The 23,180-nt window shown below is 36.3% G+C and overlaps 1 protein-coding gene across 1 annotated transcript in view; it reads left to right on the forward strand.

Moving 5' to 3' along the window:
* Positions 1-23,180, forward strand: part of COL24A1 (collagen type XXIV alpha 1 chain) — a 368,161-nt gene that overhangs the window by 106,003 nt on the left and 238,978 nt on the right. Inside the window, exons 14-15 of the mRNA XM_061121489.1 lie at positions 17,422-17,475; positions 19,499-19,543. Coding sequence (XP_060977472.1) covers positions 17,422-17,475; positions 19,499-19,543 — 99 coding nt within the window. The remainder of the gene's footprint in view (positions 1-17,421; positions 17,476-19,498; positions 19,544-23,180) is intronic.

The following is a 23,180-nucleotide window of genomic DNA, read 5'->3' on the forward strand; positions in this document are numbered from 1 at the left end:
GGAATATAATCTAATTATATGTATGTTTCTCACCTGTTAAGCTAGCTGTTATTCTTGTCATCCATAATCCATCTCATTCAACAGTTTAAATTTTGCCACTTTAACAGCCTATCCAATAATACCTGAGAATATGAAGAAGTATTTAGATTAAAAAGTAACTTGGAATTTAACACTTCTAACCCATTTACTATACCACTGGAAGAGACCTTTATCCTTACGGTGGTGTTTAGTCGCTAAGTCATGTCCAACTCTTGAGACCCCATGGACTGTAGCCTGCCAGGCTCCTCTGTCTATGGGATTTTCCAGGCAGGAATACTGGAGTGGGTTGCCATTTCCTTCTCCAGGGAATCTTCTGGGCTCAGGAATTGAACCTCGGTCTCCTGCATTGCAGGCGGACTTGTGCATTGCAGGTGGATTCTTTACCAACTGAGCTACGAGGGAAGTCTTATGAGAAGGTCCTAAAATTAAAATGTTACAGAAAATACATGGACAATTTAGCACACTAATAACAGCATTACTCACCCTTCTGCTTTAGGGCTTTTTAAAATGACTATTTGAGATGCTAGCTCAGAAACTAGGTTCTTATATATTTAGATTTTTTAAAAAATCAAGTGAATTTTGCCTGATAATATAATTTAAGAGATGGTTAAAAATTGTGACATTATCTAGTACCCCTATATTTAACAAGTGAGAAAGTTGTGGTTCGGAGAAGTCTTCTTGGGTTATCCTGTCTGTGTTGGTATAGCTAATTTGTACACGGTGTTAGTGACTCAGTTGTGTCCTATTCCTTGCAACCACATGGATCCTGCCATGCTCCTCTGTACATGGGATTCTCCAGGCAAGGCTACTGGAGTGGGTTGCCATTCCCTTCTCCATGGGATCTTCCCAACCCAAATACTGAACCCGGGTCTCCTGCATTGCAGGCAGATTCTTTACCATCTGAGCCATGAGGGAAGTCCAGATAGCTAATTAGCCACCCGCTTTTCACTTGTGCTGTTTTTATTGCAATTCAGATATTTATTAAGATAAGACATTGTGTGCTACACTGTGCTCTGTATTCTATGAGGAAGAAAATTGTCTTTCATAACTTCTTTTCTAAAATTTTGATGTAAATATTGGGTTGGCCCAAAAGTTCATTCAGGTTTTTTCTCTACATTGTTAGGGAAAAAAATCAAACCAACCTTTTGGCCAACCTAGTAATTAAAATCTTACTTGTAATGCTAAAGGATTGCAATCTTACCAGAATATTCATATCCTTTTAAAGAATTGTATTCTTTGAGCTTTGTGTTATTTCTTATAGATTAGAATAGGTCAGTGTCACCATTATATGGGTGAGGAGAACAAGGCCAGTGATATTAAAAGTCTTGCTCAGGATCACATAGTTATAAGTGGTAAAATAAAGAATTGAACCCAGCTCCTTTGAATATAAATCCAGCAGCCTTTTTCTTACTACTTAGATATTTCTACTGTCTGTCTTCTACCACCTACTACTTAGAAGAACACGATTTATTTTTTTATAACATAAGGCCAAAATAATAAACTTAAAGTTTCACTTTAATGAGTTTAATATATTAAGACAAACTTGTGAAACTAAGAAATAAAAAGTGAGGCAATCATTTTGTTTTCTTGCAATTACATTCAACATTAAAGCTAATCTTGTTACAATTATAACAGCAGAAGCTGTACCATCACCATTACCATCATCACCATTTTTTATCCGCAAGCATATTATTTCTTTACAGTTTATCCCTCATACACATACTCCATCAGAAATACCTCTCATGTGTCAAAATTCTAATCTAAATATGCAGATATATGCTGGCTCAAAATTTGTATTAGGTAAAGTTTATCTTCTTTATTCTTGTCTTCTCCATTTTATGTCTAATTTTTTTTCATCCATCCCCCAGCAAAGTATGCTGTCAGTAAAAGAACCAATTAATTTACTTATGCTACTATATTACTTCCAGTGCTTAAACTGTTACCTTCAGCTCAGTTCAGTTCAGTCGCTCAGTCGTGTCCGACTCTTTGCTATGCCATGAATCACAGAACGCCAGGCCTCCCTGTCCATCACCAACTCCCGGAGTTTACTCAGACTCATGTCCATCGAGTCGGTGATACCATCCAGCCATCTCATCCTCTGTCGTCCCCTTCTCTTCCTGCCCCCAATCCCTCCCAGCACCAGGGTCTTTTCCAATGAGTCAACTCTTTGCATGAGGTGGCCAAAGTACTGGAGTTTCAGCTTCAACATCAGTCCTTCCAATGAACACCCAGGGCTGATCTCATTTAGGATGCACTGGTTGGATCTCCTTGCAGTCCAAGGGACTCTCAAGAGTCTTCAACACTACAGTTCAAAAGCATCAATTCTTCGGCACTCAGCTTTCTTCACAGTCCAACTCTCACATCCATACATGACCACTGGAAAAACCATAACTTTGACTAGACGGACTTTTGTTGGCAAAGTAATGTCTTTGCTTTTTAATATGCTATCTAGGTTGGTCATAACTTTCCTTCCAAGCAGTAAGCGTCTTTTAATTTCATGGCTGCAGTCACCATCTGCAGTGATTTTGGAGCCCGAAAAAATAAAGTCTGACACTGTTTCCCCTGTTTCTCCATCTGTTTGCCATGAAGTGATGGGACCGGATGCCGTGATCTTAGTTTTCTGAATGTTGAGCTGTAAGCCAACTTACCTATTAATAATTATATTTTAAAAATAGTTCAAGGCAAAATAAGTAATCTTTAATGGTGAAATTTTAGGTATTGCTGAGAAAATATTTTCTCAGAGTCTCAGTGTTACATCACTTAAGTGGCTACCATCTTTATTAATTTAGCTGGTCTTATATAGATTTTAACTTAATCTTGATAATGTATGAGTATTATTCACTTTCCTACTCCATAATGAACTGTATAATTGTCCATGGAGGTTTGTAAATAACTTCTGGTTTCTTACTCCATAGGGAATTATAAAATTATCTAATATGCCATTGAGTTCGAAAGAGGAGTTTAAGAAAATTGTGGAAAAATAGTGAATGGAGTGATCACTGGGTTCTTTTTTTTAAAATTGTGCTCTTCTTTATATTACACATTTTTTGAAGTTTTATTGCTTTAAAAATATATGCCTTTGTAAGAGATTTAGACCTTTGGAAAAATTGTATTCAAAAAACATATGTATCCCATTTTCCTAAATGGTATTTTTTATAGAAAATCTGTCTAGTGTTTTACTGTGTCGTGTGTGCTTTTTCTTTTTAACCAAAAAAGTGATTTGACCATGTTTATGAGGAAATCACTGTACTCAAAACTAAGATACAGTTGCAACCACAAGTAAAATTATGCCAAGATTGACCTCAGCAACTGTTGCAGAATATTATCCTATGCATAAATGCTCCACTATGTTCTGTTTACTTTAAGTAACATCATCTTCAAATAGCTTTGACATTAAGTAAGAGCAAATATATTAGCATGGGGTATTATGTATCATGGGGCACATATTTCAATTTAGATGATTAAAATTCCATGAGAAGAATGGTTACTTATTACAACTTTAATAACAGTAAATGGAAAATATCTTTTGATACCATTTCTAATCTCTTTGATGTGGAAAATATTAGCCATGTTAATACAAACATGGCCATTATCTCTTGGTAATTTATTAAATTATGTATGCTATTTGTTACATGTAAGGTAGATATTCAAATACAGAAGCAGAATTAAACAATCCAGGCCAACATAAAAAGCTGACAGAAAGCATACACGTGAAAGAAAATACAAAAACCTGGAAATGCTGAAATCTAAAAAGAATCTATATTTAAGAAATTTTTGGCTCTGCATATGTCAAAGACTGTTACTTGCAATTTTCTGCTGGTTTCATAGCTACTTAGAAGGGTGGATTGATGCTTCATTAAGGTACAGCTATGTTGAGCCCATGTTTTTTCATTTACTGTCCTTAAGTATGAATAAGATGTACCTTATTGTATTCACCACTCCCTTCTAATTAATTTAATTAGTCTTACATTGTAAATGAGCTTGTTTCCTCTAGTTTTATGTAGATACAATTACCCAGTCTTTGCACATAGAATATGATAGAATATGATTCAATTTTTTAATTGAAGTATAATAGATTTACAGTGTTAGTTTCAGGTATATAGCAAAATGATTCACGTATACATATATATCTATATTCTTTTTCAGATTCTTTTCCATTATAGAATATAAGATATTCACTATAGATTCCTATGCTATACACTGCTTCCCTGGTAGCTCAGACAGTAAAGCGTCTGCCTACAATGCGGGAGACCTGGGTTTGATCCCTGGGTCAGGAAGATCCCCTGGAGAGGGAAATGGCAACCCACTCCAGTATTCTTGCCTGGAGAATCCCATGGATGGAGGAGCCTGGTGGGCTACATTAGTCCATGGGGTCGCAAAGAGTCGGACACGACTGAGTGACTTCACTTCACTTCACTTAGTATTCCATTATATTCATGTATGCATTTGTGTGTGTGTATATATATATATATATATATATACAAACACATTCATACATACATACATATCACATCTTTATCCATTCACCTTGTCAGTGGACATTTAGGTTACTTCCATGTCTTGGCTATTGTAAATAGTGCTGCTATGAACATTGGAGTGCATGTATCTTTTTGAATTAGAGTTTTCATCTTTTTTGGATGTATGTCCAGGAGTGGGGTTGCTGGATCATATGGTAACTGTATTTTTGTTTTTTAAGGCACTTCCATGCTGTTCTCCTTAGTGATTGCACTAGTTTACCTTCTTATCAACAGTGTCAGAAGGTTTTCTTTTCTCCACACTCTCCAGTGTTTATTGTTTGTGGACTTTTTGATGATGGCCATTCTGACTGGTGTTAGGTGATACCTCATTGTAGTTTTGATTTACATTTCTCTGTTAATTAGACATTTTGAACATCTTTTCATGTGCCTGTTGGACATGATTCAGTGTCAAGTAATTGTTATAGCATATAATTTGTAGAATAGTAACTGTTTTTAGATAATTCCTTAAATTTTATGTAACATATTGCATTTATATTTTTAAAGTCTCAAAATTACCAGAAACTGGTAAAACTAAATTACATAACATAGTTCATAAAATAAGAAACATTCTGATAGTCAAAATAGTAAAGATAGTAGGCATAGAAAACTTCCAAATCCAAGTTCAAGTCACTATAAATATGATCTTTGAATTACTATATTGGTTTTTATCCTGAGTACTAAAGCTCTATGTTTAATACGAGTAATTTAAAAAGTATGAAACTGTATATGTATTGACATGGCATATATGTGTATACCACAGAAATGTATGGAGAAGTGGTAAAAGTTCAGTCCAAAATTGTCAAAATATTGCTAAGCTTAAGTTTGGGAAGATGTTGTTATAAATCATATGCCCATACTGGTCACAAAAGAATCACTTATTTCCCTGAGTAAACACTAAGCATGGAATTAAGTTGTTGTGAACCAACTTCCTTAGTGATGTCTGTATTATTTTAATGAAATTATAGACTTACAAGTAAGAGATACCTTCTCCTAGATAGTGTAAATATTATATGATGCTACTGGAATGGATACATTTTAAAATAACATGTTATTTTGATTGTTTGAATTATTTATTATTTAGCCTCATATTGGTATTTTTTTAAATCAATGTTTCTGTTTAAAGTTATTTCATTTTAAATTTTCCCAGAAAACTATCTTCACCCGAAATAAAACATTGTATTTATTCAGTTTGCAGATAGAGTTGTTATTTGTAACAGAATATGTTTTTGGTTTTTCAACCAGGAAAAATAAAAAACTGTTTTTTTAAGGAATTTGTTGTATTTTAGGATCAGGCTGTGTTAAAATTGTTTTATTAAAAAATTCATTGCTCCTTAGGCTTAGATTGTTGACATTTGAGAAGTGGTTTTCTTCCAAACTACTTTTGATTTCAAGATCTTAGTATTAGGTACTTCCTAATCAGAATTTGGAAAAGGTAATGGCAACCCACTCCAGTACTCTTGCCTGGAAAATCCCATGGATGGAGGAGCCTGGTAGGCTGCGGTCCATGGGGTCGCTAAGAGTCGGACATGACTGAGCGACTTCACTTCACTTTTCACTTTCATGTCTTGGAGAAGGGAATGGCAACCCAATCCAGTGTTCTTGCCTGGAGAATCCCAGGGATGGGAGAGCCTAGTGGGCTGCCGTCTATGGGGTTGCACAGAGTCGGACACGACTAAAGCGACTTAGCAGCAGCAGCAGCAATCAGAATTATTTTTAAAGACCCCATGTAATCACTTACATATTAGTCAACATTTGTGTACTCATGCTTTTGGATATTGAGATAATATAGTTCTTATATCTTCCTTTTCTTCCCTGCTGCACTCTCTACAGTGTCACAATTGGATCAAAATCCTTACTGTCAGTTAATATTAGAGATCTTAAAAACAAGATGATAGACAATCTTTATTAGCTGGGACTCTTAAATGTGATAGAGCTACTGTTCTGTTTTGCATGTCTTACTGTCTTTATTTGAGAAGCTTCTTGGAGCATATGATATGAACCAAATTATTTAAAAGCATAATACCACCCACTGACTTATAATAGAAAAGAAGAATGCTGTTTAAAAAAATGAGCAATACAGGGAAAGAGGATTTATGTATATGTGTTAAACTTCTTATTTTATTGTTCTTGTTCAGTCACTAAATTCTGTCCAACTCTTTGTGACCCCATGGAGTGCAGCAAGCCAGGCTCTCCTGCCCTTATCTCCTGAAGTTTGCTCAAATTCATGTCCACTGAGTTGGTGATGCTATCTAACCATCTCATCTTCTGCTGCCCCCTTCTCCTTTTGCCTTCAATCTTTACCAGCATTAGGGTCTTTTCCAGTAAGTCAGCTCTTGTCATTAAGTGGCCAAAGTATTGGGGCTTCAGCATCAGTTCTTCCAATGAATATTCAGGACTGATTTTCTTTAGGATAGACTGGTCGGATCTCCTTGAAGTCCAAGGGACTCTTCTCCAATACCATCGTTCAAAAGCATCAATTCTTCAGCACTCCACTTTCTTTATAAGTCCAACTCTCAGATCCATACATGACTACTAGAAAAACCATAGTTTTGACTATATGGACCTTTATTGGCAAAGTGATGTCTCTGTTGTTTAATATGCTGTCTAGTTTTGTCATAGCTTTTCTCCCAAGAAGCACATGTCTTTTAATTTCATAGCTTTAGTAACTGTCCACAGTGATTTTGGAGTGCGAGAAAATAAGATCTGTCACTGCTTCTACTTTTTCCCTTCTACTTGCCATGAAATGAAGGGACTGGATTTTATATATGTTACTAATTCCAAGTAGCTCTCTTTTTAATGCAAAGTTTCCAAACTTCATTCTGTAGTGCCACAGTTAGGGAATTCTACAGCTCTATTAAAAAAAAAAACATTTTGCAGGGCTCACAGATTGATTCAATCAGTAGTCTCTTACAGTAAGTTGAAGCAAATTTATATAGCTCCATGACCTAAAATAGCTGTGCCCAAACTGACTTTTCCAGGATTGAACATAACATATTGGAGATTGGATTGGCTGTCAACAATACCTAGAAAATCACTGTCAAAATATAGAGGTTTTTTCCTAAGGACTTTTTCAGATCTGATAATGATAGATTATAAATAATCAAATCATATTATAATTGAAGTTTGATTAAAAGCAAAAGAGTACTCAGTTTTCTTCCTATGAACATCAAAGTATCACAGCCTAGAATAGTGGGCAAAATAACACCCTTAGGCACTGGGACTTCAGAGATGTTTACTTTTCTAAGTATAGAAAGTAGTGTCTCCTCTTCTTTTCTCAGACATCTTTCTGCTAGAAGAATCTATTTTAAGTAAACTGTATTTTGGCTTCTAACTCCAGTGTTAGAATTTCAGAATATAAAATCCTCTGTTAGACATCTGTTATTAGTTCTTTCTTTAGCCCCAAACAATCTTAAATACGTACTGCAAAGCCATGTTTCAAATACGTACATTTTATGGAGAATTTGGAGTCAGTGTTTTCTTTGTCCCAGGAAAAGTTTGAGTTAGTTTATATATAGAGAAAGAACTAATATTGCTAGAGCACTACAAAAAATTGTCACTAATTTTTTAGTGATTCTACCTCTTTCAGGAAAAAATGTGTTTTCTGGATTCTGCTTTAATGGGATAGGCTGTAGTAAGTAGGCTTGACTAACTATAGCTTGACAAGAGGGCTTCCTATGTGGCTCAGTGTTCAAAGAATCTGCCTCCAAGGCACGAGATGCCAGAAACACAAATTCAATCCCTGGGTTGGGAAGATCCCCTGGAGAAGGGAATGGCTACCCACTCCAGTATTCTTGCCTGAGAATCCCAGGGACAGAGGAGCCTGGCAGGCTACAGTCCATGGGTTTGCAAAGAGTTGGGTATGACTTAGTGGTGGAGCATGAGCTTGACAAGAAGACCTCAGGAGTTTGAATTAAACCTACCTTCAAAGTCAGGTCAGTTACTGACCAAGAAGAGAGATGCCCAGTGAACACAATTGGTAAATTTGAGGACGTCCAGGCAGAGCATGATTTCATGGGGGTATGACACCAATAAGTGGAAATTCAGTCAGGCATTTATTTTCAGGGTGAATAACTTCAGGGAGAACTCAAGAGAGTCTTGTAGGTTATCAAAATGAGGAATGTGAAAATGTGAGTGCAAATATGGAAGTGAGATTTGGCTTGGGTTCATGGTCTGTATTCTCCTTGTGGGAAAATTTAAGAATAAGGTTGGCCTTTATGACTGAGGGATACTGTTATGCCTCAGAAATGGTTCTTGAATACAAGAATAAGGCAGTTTCTTATTCCTGAAACTAGAGTACAAGTGGTAACCAGTCTTTAACAACAATACAGGAACTTCAGTCTGAGAACTGAGGCCCAGATCATAACTAGGTTAATAATAAAACCTGATTTAATGCTAAATCTCCAAGAATTTGGCTAAAACCCCTTAAATCCTTACCTAAGTTTACAATTAGTCTCAATTGTTAGGGAATGGTTTATCTTTGAAATGTGGATCAAATTGTTTTACTTATGAGGAAAAGAAAGAGGCAAAGACTGAATTATCACCAAGTACTTTATACTCTAACTTTCCTTACAGTAATAGTGTTTGCCCTTAAAGGACTTTAAACTATCAGGATTTCCTGGTAATATGTATTCATGTGTAGCATGTATAAACTTGACCGGTAGGTTTTATTTTAGTATATTTACTCCTAGACAATTTAGTGCAGTCTTCTCTTTTTATTTCTTCATTTTGGAAAAAGTTGAATTTCTGTTTTTATTGGTAGTGCCTGTTTATCAGTAATACCTGTTTAGTATATGTATCTTTTATGATAACTTTTATTTATCTCTACTTTAAGTTGAACTTTTTTCTAAATATTTGTTCTTTAGAAAGAGTAAAATGTGTTCACAGTTCATTGTAGTCTTTAATAGAAAAAGTTTGCAATGGTTTTATTTTTTGATTCCATAAATATAGTCATCAATATTTTTATGGTTTAGTTCTAATCTTTCTCTAGTTGTTTTATATTCAGTATTTTTTTAATGTCTCTGTAGAACTAGGAAAATAACTCTCTTACTAGATTCCAAAAGCAGTAACTTTTCCACTGTTTCATGATACTTAGCTTATTACCAATTATAATATCTATGTGTAATCTGTGGTATTAACACCACACATGTATTCAGGCATACCAAGTCTAGAATACTTCTTTTGTTCTTAATGTTTGATAACTACCATATTTGAGAACAGTAACATCAGACCCAAGCAAGAGAGAAGCTTGATCTGGGTTCTGCATTTTAGAGGACCCTGCACTTCAAAAACAAATAAAATAAGTATATTAAGAAACACACACACATGAGTTCCCCATCATTCAGGATCCAGCCTTTAGCATTGGCATTGTATGACCTGTAATCCTAGACATCCATTTTTGTTGTTACATATTAGGTACCTATTGCTTATTCCATGTTCGAGGTGTAAAGAACAATACATGTATATTATTTCTTATAGTTTCTGTGGGTTAGGAATTTGGGAGTGGCTTTTTTGAGTTGGTTTAGTTTAGGGTTTTATATGAGGTTATAATCAACATTTGCTAGCTAGGTAATGCTCAAAATCCTTCAAGCTAGGCTTCAGCAGAACATGAACTGAGAAATTCCAAATGTATAAGCTGGTTTTAGAAAAGGCAGAGGAACCAGAGGTCAAATTACGAACATTTGTTAGATCATAGAAAAGGAAAAGGAATTCCAGAAAGACAGCTACTTCTGCTGAAGCTCCAATACTTTGGCCACCTGATGTGAAGAGCTGACTTACTGGAAAGGAGCCTGATACTGGTAAATATTGAGGGCAGGAGAAGGGGTGACAGAAGATGAGATGGTTAGATGGCATCACTGACTCAGTGGACATGAGTTTGAGCAAACTCTGGGAGATAGTGAAGGATAGGGAAGCCTGGCATCCTGCAATCCTTGAGGCTGCAAAGAGTTGGACATGACTGAGCACTGAACAGCAAGGAGCCCCTCTAGTCACTGTTTTTTAAGCAAATAAGCACAGGGAGGCTGGGTCACTTGTTCAAGGTCACCCACAGCTATAAGGGAGTCAGAATTTGACCATATAGATCTGGCTCCACTGAACTGACTTGTGCCCTAAGCATGGATACAATCCTACCTGATGGTCCAGCCGTCTGAAGGCTTGAGTGGGACGGAAGGATATTATTAAGGTGGCTCACTCACTGGCTGGTGGGAAGTCTCATTTCCTCCCCATGGGGAGCTCCACATGGCAACGTGAAAGTCCTTGTTTTGGGTAAATGTTTATTTATTTATTTATTTTTTAATTTTTGGCTGTGCTGAGTCTTCCTTGTTGCACATGGGCTTTGTCTAGTTGTGGTAAGTGGGAGTTACTCTTTCCTTGCAGTGTGTGAGCTTCTCATTGTGGTGGCTTCTCTTGTGGAGCCCAGGCTCTAGGTTCGTGAGCTTCAGTACTTGCGACACACAGGCTTAGTAGTTGCCGCTCATGAGCTCTAGAGCGTGCCGGCTTCAGCAGCTGTGGCATGAGGGCTCAGTGGTTGTGGCTCTTGGGCTCTCGAGTGTGGCCTCAGTAGTTGTGAGGCATAGGCTCATTTGTCCCATGGCATGTGGAATATTCCTAGACCAGGGACCAAACCCATGCCCTCCGCACTGGCTGGCAGATTCTTATCCACTGCGCCCGCAGTGAAAGTCCTGTGTGTCTTTACAGCACGGCTGTTAGCTTCCACCAGAGCAAGTGGTTAATGAGAACAAAATGAATGGGTAGTGCCTTTTGTGACGTATCTTTGGAAGCCACATACTGTCATTTCTATATTCTGTTAGTCACATAGGCCAGTCAGAATTCAAAATGGGAAGGGATACACAAGGGCATTGATACCAGTGAAAAGCCTGAGGATCCATCTCTGAGGCTGGCTACCAAGGTATTTTAATAAAATTAAAGCCTCAGAGAAATTCTTCTCCACATATCTTGCCTATAACTTCACATCTGAATACCATGAAGTTTTGTAGATGGTACCACTGTCAAAATGAAACATGGAAACTGCTTGAGATTATGAGGACTGAGCAGCCAGTAGAAGCACTGAGGTTGAGGAAAGATGAATTAATGTATCTAATTCTCCTTTCAGCATGAATGCCATAGGATCTTGTGTAATGAAGTACTGTTTCCTGGTGATGCAAGCCTTCTATTTTCCTGCTTCTCTTTGCGCTCGGATTTTTGGTTTCAGAAGTAGTAGAATTAGTACAGTGTTTGTAGTAGTTGCACCCAGAGACTGAGAAGCATTTTTTAGTATTAAACAATTCATATTACTCTTAAATTTGTATTTCCTAGGTATAGACACAGAAATCATGAAGCAGGATAAGAATTGTTTACATTGGCAACTAGATGCATAGGAAATACTAGAATAATGAAAATTTCAAAATATAGATATTAGAGTACATTAAAATTTTAAAGAAAATTTAAAATCTTAAATTTATTGAACCAGTATTATTATTCATTATTTATAATTTGCAATAGAAAATAAAAATCAGTAGAAATTTTTCAAACAGATTATTTACTTAAATTTTTAAAATCTAGAAATAGTGCAAGTGGTCTTACATTGAGCATTACCACATAGTAAAATTTGCAATAGGACTGCATACTCTAAAATGTAGACTTAATTACCAATTTTGTATAAGTTTCCTATCTGTTCCTACATAATAAATACCACAAATGTAGCAGCTTAAAATAATACTCATTTATTATCTCACAGTTTTCATGGGTCAACCGTCTAGATACTACTTCAGTAGGTCTTCTGCTGAGGGTCATGAAGCCGCAGTGTCAGCTGCTGCATTATTTCCTGGAGTCTTGGCTGAGAAGAGTTCACTTCCAAGCTCATTCAGGTTGTGAGAAGAATTTTTTTCCTTGAGGTTGTAGAACTGAGGATTCTGGCTTTTTGCTTTTCTTTTTATTTGGGGAGGTGATATAGTCCACCTTCAGGTCCTATAAATTGGCCACAGTTCCTTGAGGTCATTCATAGTTCCCTGCCGTGTAGGCATCTCCAACACAGCTGCTTGTTTCATCAAGCTCACATGGGAAGATTCTAGCTCCAGACTGCTAAAGTGGACTTGTGTGTGGTATAGCATAATCACATCAGTGACATCCCATCATCTTTACTGTATTCTAGTTGTTAGAAGAAGCAAATCATAGGCCCACCACACTCAAAGGAGGGGTTTGGACAAAGATGTGGACCCCAGGAGGTAGGAATCATGAGTCGTCACCTTAAAGTCTATGCACTGCAGTGATCAAGCAGTGGAAATGAACAACTTGAAGAGATCAAGTGAAGTCCCTTATAAAATAAATCTTTACAAAATAAAATTGTGTAACTGATCAAAACAATAAAAATGTAAGAAAGAGAATTATGTTCATAGAAGCAACAGTGCAACTCTGGCATGCCCATTTAGAAGATGATAAGAAATTGCCATTTATGCTAAAATGCCATTAAGCCAACTTGCCATTTATGAAATTGGCAAGTTGAGCAAAAAGGGCAAAAACTCAAGCTTTCCTATGGATGATAACCTGCAAATTGGCCATTACATCCTTTGGTAGGAAAACTCAATTTGATTAAATTAGTGGTTATAATTTTCCACAAAGTAAGTATGAGAGAAAATTATTTATTTCATTTTGCAATGTATTTTTTCAAGGAGAAAAAACCACTCTAGAAACTCCTCTGTATGCTAAGTTCAAAGGCAAAGTGTTATGTCACTATTGTTCCATATTTCACAATCAATCTTTCAGATCCTTTTTTTTTTTTTTAACAATGGAGATAATGTAGCTGCAAACAGGTTCATTTTATTAAAGGAACTCAGAGCTCTTCCTGCATTACAAAAGAAAAAAAAAACTTGCATGTAGTTGGCAGAATTGAAATAACAACTGATTAAAGCATGAACAAGCAGGGGCATATGCAACATTATAAAACACTGGCATGATTTTCTTCAAAAGAAAATATATGACCAATATAGCCAAATGATGCTTTTCTGTGACATTAACTGTACTATATTTCATAAAACAAAATGTCTAGATGTAATAGGAATTATTTCAAATATTGGTAATACAGTGGTCAATATATAAGATGGATAAAAACAATAAATTTTTTCTATCTAGAACAGAGAAATTAAAAAATGAAATGGAATGCTTAATGGGTAGCAAGGTGAGAGGAGAAATAATACATAAAATTTTTAAAAGTAGATACAGTTTCAGTTCAACTAAATTGTTTCAGGGGCAAAGTAACATTGGGCAGCTAATATTTATTATATATATTGTTGAAGAATAGAGGAAGTTGAAATTCATAAGTACCTATTTTGTTGTTTTTATGTTGGTCGTAGGGAATACAGGCTTTGTGATAAATGGAGAACTAGTCACAGGTCTCTCCCTTCTCCCCAGGGAGAAATCATTAGTTATGTGGGAGGCTGGACTGGAGAGCGGCATCTCCCACTGGATGAGGGTAGGGGGCCAATGGGTTTCAAAGATCACATCTTCAGGGCATCCTGAATGAGTCCCCAAAAATGATTTTAGCAATCTAGCTTCTTGTTTAGACCAATTGCACTTAAAAAATTATTAACATATAATTTACATACATTCGCCCCTTGAAAGTATACAATTCAGTGGTTTTTAGTATAGTCACAGACTTGTGCAGCCATCACACTGTCAAAGTTTAGAACATTTTCATTATCTCAGAAAGAAACTATGTGATGTCACCCCTCGGTTCTTCACCACATCACAAGCTTTAGGCAATCACTAATCTACTTTCTATCTCTGTAGATTTACTTGTTCTGGACATTTCATATCAGTGGAATCATGCAGTGTGTCCCCTACTGTTTGTTATTCACTGAGTTTTCTGGAAAACTTACTTAGGATCTGTCTAAAAATATCAATCGTCTCTTATACTTCAGATTTATTACAGTTTTTTAATTCTACTCTTTCCATTACTTGTACATCATAAAAACTTTCAAATGCCCATAATACATCATTCCATTCAGTATGATTTATTGTAGATTTTTAAGCTTGTTGGCAACAGCATTTGACTTCCGAGGACAATGAAAGCAAATCCCTGCCTGCATTTCAACTGATTTTAAAGGGGGTATAGCTGCAATATGTTTGACTACACAGATGATTTTTGCATTATCCTCTAATTACAAAATAAGAGAAACTGCTTCTAGTAGGAATTGACTGTGTCTTAGAAACATCATACCTTTTTTTCCCCCATTCTTAAAACATCTTTTCAATTTAGTCCATTCATGTTTGTATTAGTGAAGCAGTGATTTCTGGCAGTTTATTAAACATAATATTTAATAGTGGCTTGCCTAAGTAAAAGATTATAAAAAATCAAATAATGTGCTTTTATTTTTGTTAGTCTTACAAGTTTTTATAAATGAATGCTATCAAACTGTTGGAAATAAGTCTTACAGAGCATTTTGTAGTCTTTTTTAAAAAAATAATTTATTTTTGGTTGCACTAGGTCTTCGTTGCTATGAGAGGGCTTTTTCTAGTTGTGACGAGTGGGGGCTACTCTTTGATGCAGTGTGCAGGCTTCTCATTGTGGTGGCTTCTCTTGTTACAGAACACAGGTAACATGCGCGTGGGCTTCAGTAGTTACAGCCCTCGGGTTCAGTAGTTGTGGTGCCAGTAGTTGCTCTGAGGCATGTAATCTTCCCAGACCAGGGCTTGAACAGGTGTCCTCTGCATTGGTAGGCAGGTTCTTATCCACTGCACCACTGGTTGTTCTTGTTCAGTCACTCAGTTGTATCCCAACTTTGTGACCCCATGGACTGCAGCACACCAGGCCTCCCTGTCCTTCACCATTTCCCGGAACTTGCTCAAACTCTTGTCCACTGAGTCGGTGATGCCATCCAACCATCTCCTCCTCTGTTGTCCCCTTCTGCTCCTGCCTTCAGTCTTTCCCAGCATCAGGGTCTTTTCTAGTGAGTCAGCCCTTTGCATCAGGTGGCCAAAGTATTGGAGCTTCAGCTTTAGCATCAGTCCTTCCAATGAATATTCAGGACTGATTTCCTTTAGGATGGACTGGTTTGATCCTCTTGCAGCCCAAGGGACTCTCAAGAGTCTTCTCCAACACCACAGTTCAAAAGCATCAATTCTTCGGTGCTCAGCTTTCTTCACAGTCCAACTCTCACATCCATACATGACCACTGGAAAAACCATAGCCCTGATCAGACGGACCTTTGTTGGCAAAATAATGTCTCTGCTTTTTAATATGCTACCTACGTGGGTCATAGCTTTTCTTCCAGGGAGCAAGCATCTTTTAATTTCATGACTGTAGTAACCATCTGCAGTGATTTTGGAGCTCCCCAAAATAAAGTCCCTCACTGCTTCCATTGTTTCCCCATCTATTTGCCATTAAATGATGGGACTGGATGCCATGATTTTTGTTTTTTGAATGTTGAATTTTAAGCCAACTTTTTCTCTCTCCTCTTTCACCTTCTTCAAGAGGCTCTTTAGTTCTTTGCTTTCTGCCATAAGGGTAGTGTCATATGCATATCAGGTTTTTTATATTTCTCCTGGCAATCTTGATTCCAGCTTGTGCTTCATCCAGCCCAGCATTTCTCATGATGTACTCTGCATATAAATAGGCAGGGTGACAATATGCAGCCTTGACGTACTCCTTTCCCAATTTGGAACCAGTCCATTGTTCCATGTCTGGTTCTAACTGTTGCTTCTTGACCTGCATACAGATTTCTCAGGAGGTAGGTAAGGTGGTCTGGTATTCCCATCTCTTTAAGAATTTTCCAGTTTATTGTGATCCACCCAGTCAAAGGCTTTGGCATAATCCATAAAGCAGAAGTAGATGTTTTTCTGGAATTTTCTTGCCTTTTCTATAATCCACTGGATGTTGGCAATTTGATCTTTGGTTCATCTGCCTTTTCTAAATCCAGCTTGTAAATCTGTGCCATTGGAGAAGTCCCATAAAGTAGTCTTCTTAAAAGTGAGCTTTAAAGTTGATAAACTCAGTGCTAAATCACTGGTGAAATCTTTAATATGTAAAGTAAGAGTAACTAAGTAATTATTTTACAATAGAAGTTATAATTAGAAAGTATGTTAATTTACTGCCCTTAATAGTTTTACTCTATGGAATTCTCAGTAGGCATTTAAGAAGGCTATATTTCAGTGACGTCCCATTTTGTACTTGTAATATTTATAGACATTTTTCTTTTTCTTAAATGACGTTCTTACATATTAGATCATATCTTGAAGTGATGAGTTACAGTATTCATATAGACAGTAAAAAAGAGCTGACTCTGCAGTCAGACTGCATCCATTCAAATCTTGGTCCCACCCATTCACTAGAAAGTGCAAGTGACTTAACTCTTTTACACTGTAGTTTCCTCAGCTGCAAAGTGAGAATATTATACTCACTGATTTGACCTGCTGTGAAGATGGAATGAAGTAGTGTATATGTAACAATGTGCGTAAAGCCTTTTGCACAAGATAAGTGTACTAAGCTTATGCTCAGTGTTATTAGCCATTTCATTTTCTGTGCTGGGTATATACGAACAACATGAAATAGTGGATGTAACTAATGAATTGGTCAGTTGGAAATCTTGATTGTATTTCCTCTAATGCAGTGATTCTTTATATAATGATGAACACATTTCTGTTTCCTCCAGCTTATCTTTCTGTGGCATGTAAAGTAATCTTTATAAAATATAAAAATTATGTACTTAAAAATCAGTGACGTTTTATGCAAAACAAATACACATTTTTGTTGCACTACAACTTATAGGTTAGGAAATAAATACTTCCAATTACTAAGTTCCTTACCTGAAAACAAAGCAAAGATGAATTCCTTATTTGGGTTTTAACAGCATTTCTTTCTCTTTCCTTGGGTTAGGGTTTTCCAGGTGACTTTGGAGACAGAGGCCCTGCGGGTCCTGATGGCAGTCCTGTGAGTAAATAGTGAAGGTCCACCCTTGCATTCTAGCATCATTTGGATTCCATAGCAACCGTACTTGTCATGCTCATTACCACATTCCTGACAAACACTCTTGACCAGACAATTGTGATACCACTGAGCACATTCCATTTTGTGATTTTACAACAAGAGAAGTAAAACAAAGTGTTATAAATTCTGTCTTGAGATGATCTTTACAATTCAGTATCTTGACTATGTTATACATTACTAAGTAAAATATTAGAAGTATACAATCACAATATTGACTGTACATTCAGTGGGGGGTGGGTGGACATAGGATAGACACCTTTCATATATATCAAGGTACTAACAAGCTTCATGTAAAAATTGTGCATTTAGTGATTGCTCTTTTGGACTCAAACCTATTATTGACCTATCTTACTTTTGAGTAATTTATAGAGAAGTCTTTGAGGGGATCATTTAGATATCTGTATTCAGATCAGGGAGTTAAAATTCTAAAACTAATTTAACATATTATAAAAAATGATGGAATGCTGTTTTGCCTGAATTAGGAATAATTCCTATATTTAGACATCTGTAAATAAAATAGTGTTTGAAAATAGTTTCCTTTTATTTCATTTTCTAAGGTATAAACTATATTAGCTTATGCATTGAATTTAGCAAAAGTTTTGTTATAAGGCTTGGAAGATAAAATAAGAGTAGAACTGATTTTGAAGCAAACTGTTAAAAAATTGAATCAGTCTTAAGTAAAATGTTTGTCATCTTTTTCTTTCCCATGATTCTGAGCAGCTTCTCATTTCAGGCAAAATAAAGTTAAGCATTATTTACATGTTTCTTTTATGCCATTTATGTCTTTACACACTTAGTATGAAACCATCTTGTCAAGTATACATGAAGTTTGTTAGAGTTGGACTCTTAAAAAATATTAACATTTTACCCTTTGAAATCTGCTTTTTATACTTACACTGCTTGAAGAGCATTTTGAGTCATCTTTAAAATGCAAGAATAAACTGGATATTTTCAGTGTATTGGTTTATAATTCTTAAATTTTATACTACATCTCTGTTTCAAAACAGTTTAAATGCAGGAAAAAAGGGGAGATTTATTCTTATTCTTTGTACCATGTAAATGATATAATACTGATGTGGTATAGATTAGGAATTATCACAAGGACTGTAGTGATGAGGTCAAAAGACTCACAAAGGCTCATCAAGAATCAACTGGAAAAATGATAGTTTAAAACCTCGTACAAATAATTTAACCATATTGGTAATTTCTTACATTTGTATAGTGCTTTATGAGAATTTTCAGAACCTTTTATATAATAATTTTCATTGTGTTCTTTTATAAAATGAAAACAGATATTATATCTGTTTTATAAATGAGAAATTTAGAAAATTTGAATAAAGTACTTCAAAAGAGCTGACAGTGTTTTAAGTCATCTGAAAATGTTCTTCTCACCCAACAAGTTGACCATCCTGTCTTTTCTCACTACATATAGGCTAATTAGGGCTTCCGTGGCGGTTCAGTGGTAAAGAATCCAACTGCAATGCAGGAGACGTGGGTTTGATCACTGGGTCAGGAAGATCCCCTGGAATAGAAGTGGCAACTCAGTCCAATATTCTTGCCTGGGAAATTCTGTGGACAGAGGAGCTTGGTGGACTATAGTCCATGGGGTCACAGAAAGAGCCAGACACAACTTAGAGATTAAACAACAATAGTAGGCTAATATTATGTCTATAATGCTGATTATTAATGAGACTTACTCATACAACAGACAGAGAAATCTATTATCCCAGGCGAGGTGGTGTCTTGGCATCCAAAAGCATGGAGCCTGGGCTACTTTTATAGAACATTAGCTGCCACCAAAGAATTGCACTTCTTAGGATGCAAAAGAGTAGGGAAGTTGCAGAAGTTAGCTAGAAGAAGGTAAAATTTGGTATATTTTTTCCTAGAAATTTTTGTCTTCATCTTTAGAAAATACATTTAGTTTGGAATCAAATTTAACCAATTTTTGCACATTTCTATTACATAGGGACTTATAGGTAGCATTGGTCCTCCGGGATTTCCTGGGCTTCGAGTAAGTATCATCCTTCTTATAAAATTCTTTTGTGTGTATTTATATTTGTTCAATGTGTTTTACAAACTTTAGGATAAAGAAAATTTTTAGTGTCATTGTTGAATATCAACATTGCTCATACATGTTTTCCTGCCAGATATGCAAATTTGATCAGTAATATGAATCTAAAAATGAATTATATTTTATGATAAGTTAAAATAACAGATTTTTACAGGTTAATGTGTATTTGTCTGTTTCACTGAAGGATGCTTAATCAAGATTCAGTTTCTCCAGAAGTATGAGACCTAGAACAGCCACTTCTCTCCTTTGGGGTAGTCTTTCATACCATCTGGTCTGGAGAGACAGATAGGGCTAAACAAAACCACATGGTAACTGTAGGCTTTATGAGATAAAATTAAACAAATGATTAGGAAAATCATCCTGAACAAAAGGTAGGAGCCAGACTTCACCAGTACCATTGAACATTTTCATACCTCATTTATTTATTGTTCTTAAAATAGTAACTATTATTTGTTCACCTAATTAATTTTTATACAGTAAATTCAACTCTTAAGTTTCACTAAAGTTTCTGATGTCATCAAACTACAGTTTAGTAAAAACAGTTCTTTGAAGGCTAAAACAATCCAGTCCAGATACATGTTTTTCTGATACATTTTTGATTATTTGACTAATCAAACTGTCGTATGTATCTTCCTGGTATGTCTTCATAAATATAAATTTCTCTCATCCAAACTTCTGGTTCATGACAGGGATATAAGTTACAGATATGGTATATAAATTTAGAGCCATATGCTTTAATATTGAACTGAACTAAAAGCAAGAATGACATACTTTTATGAAATGTAAGGAGCCTAATGAAAATAGAATCTTAAAGGTAAGCCTATTTCTATTCACATAAAAGTAGGGTATGACCATGGCAGAGGTAGAATTTCCTTTAAAAATCAATTTAGAGCTCACTCTAATATGTAAAGTAGATAATTAAGACTCCAGAGTTTTAGGCCATAAATTATAGCTCCAGTATTTTTAGCTTAAACTTGAACACAGGTCTTCTGACTACAAATTTAAAGTTTTTCCCCCGTCTTAACTGACCCATGGCAGAAGGTGGTGGCCTGGCCAAAGGAATATCTTTCAGAAGTTTAGCTATTGGAACTGTGGTAAAAATCAGCATAATAGGTTTTTAACTTTCCCATATGGGATGGCAGGAATATAGAATTGAGAATTAAAAAACTACAGTTAGTCTAAGACCTTCAGACTTTTCTATAATATTAATATAGTAATTGTAATAAAATTAGCAATAACAGCTCACTTTCATTTAGTATTTTCTATATGCTAGTCACAAAGATTAGGTAATTTAATTCTCAGAGCAGCCTAAGACCATTTAGCTTATAAGTGTTGAACTTGGATTTGAAGCCAGGTGATGTACATCCAGAGTTCAGAATTCTCCCCCTTGTGCTATACCATTTCCTTAAAACTTCCATAACCTTAAAATATGTATTGTATCTCTTAAGAGATATCTTTAGATGTCATGAGAAGCTCTATGTGAAGATAGAGCCCAAAAGATCAATTTCTTTTCTCAGAACTTAGAATAGGGCTGTACCTGTAAGTGGTGGTCACTGGCCCTACCAGTGGGGAGAGACAGGAAGCAGTGGAAGGCAGCTGGACTCCAGAGACACACTTTCTGCATTCTTCATCTGACCTGTTAGCATTAAAGTTGGTTAGCTCCAAAGTTTCCATTATTATGTTTAAGACCCAGACCAATATTCTTAACATGGCCTAAGATATCTAGGCTTTTGGTTTCTCTCTGCATCTTGAGAATATACTCTGTGCATAAGCCAAGCTGTTCATTCTTCAGATGCAGCCTCCTTACTACATGGCCTTTGCACTTATTTGTCTGCCTGAAACACTTAAGCTCTACTTTTCTGCCCAATAGTTAACTATTACTTATCTTTCAGTTCCAGGACTTAGCACAGTGCCTGACACATAATAATGCTCAATAAAAATACCTGGGTTTTCTGTCCTTTCCTTCCTCCGTTCACCCTTTGGTAGGTGGGAAGAGATTCTATAGAAATGAAAATGGCTTATGAAACTAACAGTCATTTTTGTAGTCCTCACTCTTCTACAGTAATAGAGATGGTATTTTATACTTTCCAAAGTACTTTCTTTCACATGTATCTAATTTTTAAAGTAGATAGAACAGGTATTATTGCTTCCTCTCGTACATTTATTACAATTTTAATCAAAATAGTGGAAGCACCTACTGTGTATCGAATGCTGAACTAGATGCCAGGCCTAAAAAATACATATAAACAAATTAAGATTCCTGCTTCCTCGCAATATTATAATCTAATATGGGCTCAAGTCAAGCCACTGAGAATAGAGCAATTTATCTTAGAAAATCAGAGTGGCTTCACAAAGGAGATGTCTTTTATTGTTTTGTTGACCATGTGTGAGTGGGGTGTTGAGGAAAGGGGCTTTTGGGCAGAAGAAGGCTGTGTTCAGATGCACAGATGTGGGGGGAAATGGAATGTTTTGGAAATGAAAAGAGGAAGAGTGGGCTTGCAGCCTGGGAAGTATGGGGTGATGGGAGAGGACTGGAAGCAGGTGAGGTTTTGAAGACAATTAGGAAAGATTATGTGAACTTTGGTGTTCCATAGTAAACAGTTTAACTGTTTGCCCTGTACTGTTGCTTTTCATGTGTTCCCTTCCAGCAGGGCAGGTATAGCTCCTGACAAGAGGTGATACTGCTTTCTCTAGATTATTTTCTCCAAGCAGTTAATTGTTACTGTCATTTGCCTTCTCAATTAGTAACAGTGATTATTGCCTGGTAGTGTGGCTGGGTATGGTTGAAAAGCCCAATAATGGCATTCACAATCTTTTTGGTGATATGTTCACTCATGAACTATAATTGGCTAGTGGCTGCTATTTTGGTATGGAGAAGGCAATGGCACCCCACCCCAGTACTCTTGCCTGGAAAATCCCACAGACGGAGGCGCCTGGTGGGCCGCAGTCCATGGGGTCGCTAAGAGTTGGACACGACTGAGCGACTTCACTCTCACTTTTCACTTTCATGCATTGGAGAAGGAAATGGCAACCCACTCCAGTGTTCTTGCCTGGAGAATCCCAGGGACGGGGGAGCCTGGTGGGCTGCCGTCTATGGGGTCGCACAGAGTCGGACACGACTGAAGCGACTTAGCAGCAGCAGCAGCAGCTATTTTGGTCTGAACCTACCCTTGGGTCTCTCTATTTCTTTGACTGACTTTGACTCAGTAGTTCTCTATTATTTGTCACTCTGTGGGAGGCTTTTTTGCTTCTATTGCTATATCCCAGACACCCTCTGCTAAGTCCCAATACATGAAATTATTTCTTCTGTCTGCTTCATCTTCTTATGGGAATGAAGTGTGGTAGGTAGGGAGTGTTGAAGGACCTTCTGGTTATCTTTATGGAACTGAAAACTGTTACTAATCTATCATGAATCAATTTCAAAATATGTAGTTTTTTAGGAGTAGGATTTTCCATACAGCCTGTGACATACCACAACATATTTGATGTTTCTTGGTAGTTTCTACACCCATATCATTTTACTTTCAAATTCTTTATTTTACTCGGTCCTTTATAATGAATATGTTTTTTGATACCT

The sequence above is a fragment of the Dama dama genome, chromosome 20 (assembly GCF_033118175.1).
Source record: "Dama dama isolate Ldn47 chromosome 20, ASM3311817v1, whole genome shotgun sequence".
Taxonomy (NCBI): domain Eukaryota; kingdom Metazoa; phylum Chordata; class Mammalia; order Artiodactyla; family Cervidae; genus Dama; species Dama dama.